This window comes from Nycticebus coucang, chromosome 4, assembly GCF_027406575.1.
Source record: "Nycticebus coucang isolate mNycCou1 chromosome 4, mNycCou1.pri, whole genome shotgun sequence".
Classification (NCBI taxonomy): domain Eukaryota; kingdom Metazoa; phylum Chordata; class Mammalia; order Primates; family Lorisidae; genus Nycticebus; species Nycticebus coucang.
The window spans coordinates 136,410,843-136,419,945 of NC_069783.1; the positions used below are offsets into that span (position 1 = coordinate 136,410,843).

The following is a 9,103-nucleotide window of genomic DNA, read 5'->3' on the forward strand; positions in this document are numbered from 1 at the left end:
AATAGCTGAGATGTCAGAAATCAAATTCAGAATCTGGATAGCAAATAATATTAAATTAGAATTCCAAGCAGTAACCCAAAAGATGTCTCAAGAATTCAACAAATTCAAAGACCAAATGACCAAAGATTTTGACACATTGAGACATTTATCAAAAGGCTTATCAATATTCTCAATTAATGTGAATGGTTTAAATTGTCCTCTCACAAGGCTTATCAATATTCTCAATTAATGTGAATGGTTTAAATTGTCCTCTAAAGAGGCACATGTTGGCTGACTGGAAGTTTACTGCATACAAAAACTCAAGCCAGGTATCTGCTGCATACAAAAATCTCATCTTATATTAAAAGACAAATATAGACTCAAGGTGAAGTGATGGTCATCTATACCCCAGGCAAATGGAAAACAGAAAAAAGAAGGCATTGCAATCCTATTCTGAGACACAATAGGCTTTAAACCAACCGAAATGAGGAAGGATAATGATGGACACTTCATATTTGTTAAAGGTAATGTACAATATGATGAGATTTCAATTATTAATATTTATGCACCCAACCAGAATGCACCTCAATTTATAAGAGAAACTCTAACAGACATGAGCGACTTCATTTCTTCCAGTTCCATAGTAGTTGGAGATTTTAAGAACCCCTTAGCAGTGCGGGATAGATCCTCCAAAAAGAAGCAAAGCAAAGAAATCTTAGATTTAAAGTTAATCATTCAACATTTGGACTTAACAGACATCTACAGAACATTTCATGCCAACAAAACTGAATACACATTCTTCTCATCAGCCCACAGAACATCCAAAATCAACCACATCCTAGGCCACAAATCTAACCTCAGCAAATTTAAAAAAATAGAAATTATTCCTTTTATCTTCTCAGACAATCATGGAATAAAAGTTGAACTCAATAACAACAGGAACCTGCATACCCATACAAAAATGTGGAAGCTAAATAACCTTATGCTAAAGGATAGATAGGTTATAGATAAGATTAAGAAGGAAATCACCAAATTTTTGGAACAAAACAACAATGAAGATACGAATTATCAGAACCGCTGGGATACTGCAAAGGCAGCTTAATAGGGAAATTTATAGCACTGCAAGCCTTCCTCAAGAAAACAGAAAGAGAGGAAGTTAATAACTTAATGGGACATCTCAAGCAATTGGAGAAGGAAGCACACTCCAACCTCAAACCCAGCAGAAGAAAAGAAATAACCAAAATCAGAGCAGAATTAAATGAAATTGAAAAGAAAAGAATTATACGACAGATCAATAAATCCAAAAGTTGGTTTTTTGAAAAATCAATAAAATAGATAATCCTTTGGCCAAACTAACCAGGAAAAAAAGTAAAATCTCTAATTTCATCAATCAGAAATGGTAAAGATGAAATAACAACAGACCCCTCAGAAATTCAAAAAATCCATAACGACTATAACAAGAAACTTTACTCTCAGAAATATGAAAATCTGAAAGAAATCAACCAATACTTGGACGTACAAAACCTACCAAGACTTAGCCAGAACGAAGTGGAAACATTGAACAGGCCTATATCAAGTTCTGAAATAGCATCAACTATACAAAATCTCCCTAAAAAGAAAAGCCCAGGACCAGATGGCTTTACGTCAGAATTCTACCAAACCTTTAAAGAGGAACTAGTACCTATATTACTAAACCTCTTCCAAAATATAGAAATAGAAGAAATATTACCCAACACGTTCTACGAACCAAACATCACCTTGATCCCTAAACCAGGGAAAGACCCAACAAGAAAAGAAAATTATGGACCAATATGACCAATTAATATTGATGTAAAAATACTCAATAAGATCCTAACAAACAGAATCCAACAACACATCAAAAAAATTATACACCACAACCAAATGGGATTTATCCCAGGGTCTCAAGGCTGGTTCAATATACGTAAATCTATAAATGTAATTCAACACATAAACAAACTAAAAAATAAACACCACGTGATTCTCTCAATTGATGCAGAAAAAGCTTTTGATAATTTCCAGCATCCTTTCATGATCAGAACACTTAAGAAGGTTGGTATAGAAGGGATATTTCTTAAACTAATAGAAGCCATCTACAGCAAACCCACAGCCAATATCATATTGAATGGAGTTAAATTGAAAGCATTTCCTCTTAGATCAGGAACCAGGCAAGGTTGCCCATTGTCTCCATTGCTCTTTAACATTGTCATGGAAGTTTTAGCCATTGCAATTAGGGAGGAAAAGGCAATCAAGGGTATCCAAATAGGGTCAGAAGAGATCAAACTTTCACTCTTCGCAGATGACATGATCATATATCTGGAAAACAGTAGGGATTCTACTACAAAACTTTTAGAAGTGATCAAGGAATACAGCAATGTCTCAGGCTACAAAATCAACACCCATAAATCTGTAGCCTTTATATATATCAACAATAGCCAAGCTGAAAAAACAATCAAGGACTCTATTCCTTTCACAGTAGTGCCAAAGAAGATGAAATATTTGGGAGTTTATCTAACAAAGGACGTGAAAGATCTCTATAAAGAGAACTATGAAACTTTAAGAAAAGAAATAGCTGAAGAGGTTAACAAATGGAAAAACATACCATGCTCGTGGCTGGGAGGAATCAACATCGTTAAAATGTCTATGCTACCCAAAGCAATATATAATTCTAATGCAATTCCTATCAAAGCTCCATCATCATATTTTAAAGATCTTGAAAAAATAATACTTCGTTTTATATGGAATCAGAAAAAACCTCGAATAGCCAAAACATTACACAGAAATAAAAACAAAACAGGAGGAATCACGCTGCCAGACCTGAGACTGTACTATAAATCGATAGTGATCAAAACAGCATGGTAATGGCACAAAAACAGAGAGGTAGATGTCTGGAACAGAATAGAGAGCTAATAGATGAATCCATCTACTTACCGTTATTTGATCTTTGACAAGCCATTTAAAAACATTCAGTGGGGAAAAGATTCCCTATTTAACAAATGGTGCTGGTTGAACTGGCTGGAGATCTGTAAAAGACTGAAACTGGACCCACACCTTTCACCATTAACTAAGACTCTCACTGGATCAAAGATTTAAACTTAAGACATGAAACTATAAAAATACTTGAAGAAAGTGCAGGGAAAACTCTTGAAGGAATCAGCCTGGGTGAATATTTTATGAGGAGGACCCCCCAGGCAATTGAAGCAGTACCAAAAATACACTACTGGGACCTGATCAAACTAAAAAGCTTCTGCACAGCCAAGGACATAGTAAGTAAAGCAGGCAGACAGCCCTCAGAATGGGAGAAAATATTTGCAGGTTATACCTGTGATAAATGTTTAAGCAGAATCCACAGAGAACTCAAACGTATTAGCAAGAAAAGAACAAGTTATTCCATCTCAGGCTGGACAAAAGACTTGAAGAGAAACTTCTCTAAAGAAGACAGACACACAATCTACAGACACATGAAAAAAAGCTCATCATCCTTAATCATCAGAGAAATGCAAATCAAAACTACTTTGAGATATCACCTAACCCCAGTAAGAGTAGCCCACATAACAAAATCCCAAAACCAGAGATGTTGGCGTGGATGTGGAGAAAAGAGCACACTTCTACACTGCTGGTGGGAATGCATACTTCTACACTGCCGGTGGGAATGTTCCTTTTGGAAGGATGTTTGGAGAATACTTAGAGATCTAAAAATAGACTTGGCATTCGATCCTATAATTCCTTTACTAGGTATATACCAAGAAGACCAAAAATCACAATATAACAAAGACATCTGTACCAGAATGTTTATTGCAGCCCAATTCATAATCGCTAAGTCATGGAAGAAGTTCAAGTGCCCATTGACCCACGAATGGACTAGCAAATTGTGGTACATGTATACCATGGAATACTATGCAGTCTTAAAGAAAGATGGAGACCTTGCCTCTTTCATGTTTACATGGATGGAGCTGGAACATATTCTTCTTAGCAAAGTATCTCAGGAATGGAAGAAAAATATCCAATGTACTCAGCCCTACTATGAAGCTAATTTATAGCTTTCATATGAAGGCTATAACCCAAGTATAGCTCAAGAATATGGGGAAAGGGCCAAGGGAGGGGAGATATTAGGGTGAAGAGAGGGTAATGGGTGGGACCACACCTATGGTGCATCTTAGAATGGGTGCTGGAAAGAATAGGGGGAAGGGGAAAAGGGAGGGGAGGGAGGGGGAGGTGGGTAGAGGGAAGGGGATTGGTGGGATTACACCAGTGGTGCATCTTACAAGGGTATATGTGAAACTTGGTAAACGGTCTGTGAAGCTAGTGAATGATGCCCCATGATTATATCAATGTACACAGCTATGATTTAATAAAAAAAAAAAAGAATGGGTGCTGGAGAAATTTTAAATGCAGAATACAAATGTCTACATACAATAACTAAGAAAATGCCATGAAGGCTATGTTGAACAGTTTGATGAGAATATCTCACATTGTATATGAAACCAGCACATTGTACCCCTTGATTGCATAAATGTACACAGCTATGATTTAACAATAAAAAAAGTGCTAGAATTATAGGTGTGAGCCACCACTCTAAGCAACTCATAATAGTGTATTTTCTATGACTCAAAATGATTATGGCATATATTTCCATTGGATTCTTTATCTTTTTGTGATTTGAAACTTTATGACAATGTAATTCTTGTGACCTATTTTCATGGATATTAGGGCAGATTTAACAAATGGTTTATTCAGCCATGTATTGTAATAAATCTTTACTGAGTAAAAAAAAAAAAAAAATAGCCAAACATTGTTACAGGTGCCTGTAGTCCTAGGTACATGGGAGGCTAAGGCAAGAGGATCACTTAAGCCCAGGAGTTTGAGGTTGCTGTGAGGTGTGACATAACGGCACTCTACCCAGGGCGACATAGTGAGACTCTGTCTCAAAAAAAAAGAAATTTTGTTTGAAAGCTTTTGGAGTTAGCACCCTCTAATCCCACCCTGGTAGAGTAAACACTCCTGCCATCTCAGAGACAGAATGTGGGGACAGTGCCTGGGACAGAAGTCCCTGGGCTGTGAGGGGCCCTCAGGCAGCTCTGAGTCCTCACCTGGCCTAAACCTCAGTGAGCAGAGGGAGGAAGGAGGGGAAGGGGGGAGTCCAGGTGTGGGGAGCACCTCTGCTCTGTTCCCTGGCCCCCCTAATGGAGCCCAATACCCTCGTCTCCCAACCCTCCCCTCTCCCTGGACAGAAACAGCTCTTTCTTCAAACCTGTGATCCTCCCCTGGGCTGTGCTGCCCCACTCAGGGCAGAGTGTGACCTGCCCATGGGAGCTGGTGCTGGGACAGAGACCACAAGGAAGGAGTGACCTGCACACCCCAGAGGCTCTGGGAGGGACAACAGGTAGGACAGATGGCCCTGCATAGAGGACAGTGACCATGGTTGTTCCGTGATCTTTCCCAGGACCCCTCAGGAACAGGCCTAGGTTTTGTTCAACTCAAGATCTCAGGTTGACAGGTCTCCTCTTTGTCACAGCTCTGCTCCCCATGTGTCCTCTCACTAAGGGTCAATCTTTCCTTCATGCTGCACCCCATTACCACATCTGCCCCAGACCTGTCCTCTGACCTCCCCCTGCTCGCTTCACTTTGCTTTTCTGCATAACCCTGGGGCCTCGGCCCCCTAAAGCTGTCTCTGCAGGACCCACACTGCAGAGAACTCAGCGCCTAACAGGACAGCTGGGCCTCTCTCTCACTTCCCTTCTGCACCAGCCCTCGGCCAAGCCAGAGCCAGGCCCTGCAGATACTGAGCCTACATCTCCCTCAGGGTCAGACTTCACTGTCACGGTCAGTTCCTGAGGGGCAGACGTGGAGTTGGAGATTCTGTCTGAACAGACTGCTGGAAGTGCTTTCTGATCATCCCAGACACAAACTGTCTGCCTATTAGACAGTTATCCTCGCTCCTCCCAGCCTTTGGTCACTAATCGACAGTGGAGGATTAAAGACCTGAATACCACAGAAAATTCCAAGGTTGAGGAGCTCATCATGGTGCACGAAGGAGCAGGGAGCAGAGAGCAGCTGCCCTGGTGGCTCTTGGTAGATGCTGGACAAGGTGACAGTGCTCTGTGGTCTGCCCTTTAGTAGTTCACAATGCAATGAGGTGCACCTTAGTATCATCCTGGTAACCAACAACATAGACAGGGGTGGGTGGGTGAGGAATAATTAAGGCATGTGAGGTTAAAGTTGAGAAACTTTAACAGATACAGTGCACTCATCTGGATGAAGGGCACACTTAAAACTTTGACCTGAAATCAAATTATGTAATCAAAATGTGTGTACCTCTATAATATCTGAAATAGGTAAAACATAAATAAATAAATAAATAAATGCAAATAAACAAAGTAGGGAAGGTGAGCAGTGATGGGCCCCAGAGCCATCTCCTTTTGGGGATCGTTCATCGTGCGTGTGAGGATCCAGGAGCTTCCTGTGGACACACTATGAAGAGGAAGAGGACACAGGTTCCCCAGGATTTCAGAGATCAGAGAATAATGCAGAAGACTGAGCCAGGTGCAGGTGCCATGTGGGGTCTGGACAGAAGGGACCTGGGGCAGCTTGTGTGACATGGCAGGTGCCCCAGGTCCCTTCTCCCTGTTGCCCCACCCACACATGGTGGGGTTATTATCTCAGGAAACGAATGTTCTATGGGCTTTGAAAGGCTGGTAAGAAAGGGCTTTATTGCCCTGGATTAGAGAAATACTAGCCTCGTTGAGAGAATCAGACCTCCTGGAAGCACAAGTAACAGCAACAGCCACAACCTGAGCAGGAAGGGCCACGGGATGGATCCAATGAAGGGCGTGGAGGGAAAATTCTTCTCTCACTCTCCATGGATGGGAGCTCTCAGTGGCATCTGGTTTTATTCAGTTGTGATCAGCCTGACCCTCAACCTGGAGACCAGGGGTGTCACGGAGGTTGTGCTGACAAAGAAGAATCAGATTGGTGCCCCCGAAGGTCCATCGCTTCTTTGCTGGGTTATAAAGTGAGAGGTTCTTCCTGGAAGCCCAGGCACCAGTCTCCGTGGTAGCTGTGAAAGAGTGTGGAGCACTCTGTGCAGGAGAAGGTGACTCAGGATACAGGCATGTCACAAGCTGCTGGGGACAGCTGGGTGATACATGCACAGAGAAGTTTCTGCTCCCTTATGCCCCTCAGACACACCTTCCGCCTCAAAGCCCAAACTGTTGAAGGGACCACAGTTAGTGTCTTTGGGTTCAGGAAACCCACCCTTGGGGTCCCAATGTCCCTGAGTGGGATCAGGTGTAGGAAACTCACATTCATGGGACCTGCGTCCCCCAACTCCCCTGGAGCAGGCTCAGCATTTCACAGCAGAGGAGGAGCCTCCCCTTCCCCTCTCACCTCACACGAGGACATTGCTGACCTCACAGCCATTGTTGTCCCCATAGCTACCCCTCTGTCCTGATGTGACAGCTAAAGCTGTGAGTACCCATTGAGTGAGCCAGGCCACCTCTATGCCTGGAATTCCTCCCTGACCTATGCCCTCAGGCAGGAAATCACTTCCCATTGTCTGGTCAACCACAATGTAGGGAGATTGGGAGCCTCAGGCAGCCCTGAGCACAGGTGACTGGGAGGGAATGGGAGGTCTCTGCTTGACAACCAGAAGGACAGAGTTCATGCTGTAGGACTGTCCACCTGCTGAGATGGTCCCTGGGTACTGACCAAGATGTGAGTCAGAAGAGGCTCATTTTCCACCTTTGAAGAAAACAAGACCAGCCCAGCAGACACTGGGTTTAGCACATTTAGATAAACAGGCAACATTTCAGTGTCAGCACAGGGGTTTGTTTTTGCTTTGAGTTTTCCTGAGACTTCAGAACCATTGAAGGGAATATAGAGTGGAAAGATTTTAAATCCAATGTGCTTCCAAGGAGAGTTTGTTTATATGGTACATATTTTAAAGTCTGAAAATTGTCATAGATCAAGACCTTAAGCAGGCTGAGGTTTTTGTCCCACTTCCTCATCTGCCCGTGTCACTGTGAGCAATATCACTGCTGTCATAGGACTGACAGTAATAATCAGCCTCGTCCTCAGACTGGAGGTTGGAGATGGTCAAGTAGCGGTCAGCCCCAGAGCCCGAGCCAGAGAAGTGATCAGGGATCCCGTCCCCCTTGTTGCTGGTTCCATCATCATCAATCCACATCAAGTACCGAGGGGCCTTCCCTGGCTGCTGCTGGTGCCATGCAATGGTGTAGTCACTGTATCCACTGCTCAGGGTGCAGGTGAGCTTGACCGAGGCTCCCAAGGAGGCAGATGCAGAGGGCGGCTGAGTCAGCACAGGCTGGGAGAGGGACCCTGGAAACACAGACACCCATTATGACCTGGAGGAAGGACGAGAGGGAAGGACAGTCCTGGCATGGGAGTGGGAGGAGGTGTCAGTGGGCTGGTTGGTCAGGGTGCTGAGGACCGTCCTGACCTGTGCAGTGAAGGAGGAGGGTGAGGAGGAGGAATGGGGTCCAGGCCATGGTGCAGACACCCCAGAGCTCTGCTGAGGCAGACACGCTGCAGGTCTCTCTTATCCCCACTCCAGCCCCAGAAGAGAGAGAGGGGCCCTGCATGCAAATGTGCTGCTCAGTCCAACCCTCCCTGGGCCTGTGTGCAGCCTCACTGGCTGGGTGTCATTTCTGGGAGGGAGGCTAGCCTAGGGATCAAGAGTGAACACAGCTACTGGCACCAGCGAGTCCTTAGCAGAGCCCAGGGCCAGGAGTCTGGGTTCTCAGCTGATCCCCACAGAACTCTCAGTGTCAGGCCCGCAGCGCCCCCTGCTGCCCACTTCCAAGGCCAGCGTGTTTGTGACCAGAACCCAGGGGGTTCCGAGAGAAGCTTCTGCCCCAACCAGGGCCTTGATCACTGCCCACTCCCCGCCCAAGGGCACAGTGAGGCTCCTTCCTCCTCAGGGCAGCTCCTGCCTCATCTCAGTCCTTCGTTTTCTAGTTCTGGCTCCTCAGTAGGAACAGGACACACAACTCAGCCCTCATTAAGGGGATGGGATGTCTCATACACAAATTGTACATGAATTAAGACGCCCATTAGCTAAGAACAGGACAGTTCAGCCATGATCCCA

The 9,103-nt window shown here is 44.1% G+C and overlaps 1 gene segment (V, D, J or C); it reads right to left on the reverse strand.

Moving 5' to 3' along the window:
• The window catches only part of LOC128584925 (immunoglobulin lambda variable 4-69-like), a 32,731-nt gene extending 24,189 nt beyond the window's left edge, over nt 1–8,542 (reverse strand). The window contains 1 exon segment of the V gene segment in view: nt 8,456–8,542. Coding sequence covers nt 8,456–8,504 — 49 coding nt within the window.
• Nucleotides 8,543–9,103: the final 561 nt, after the last annotated feature.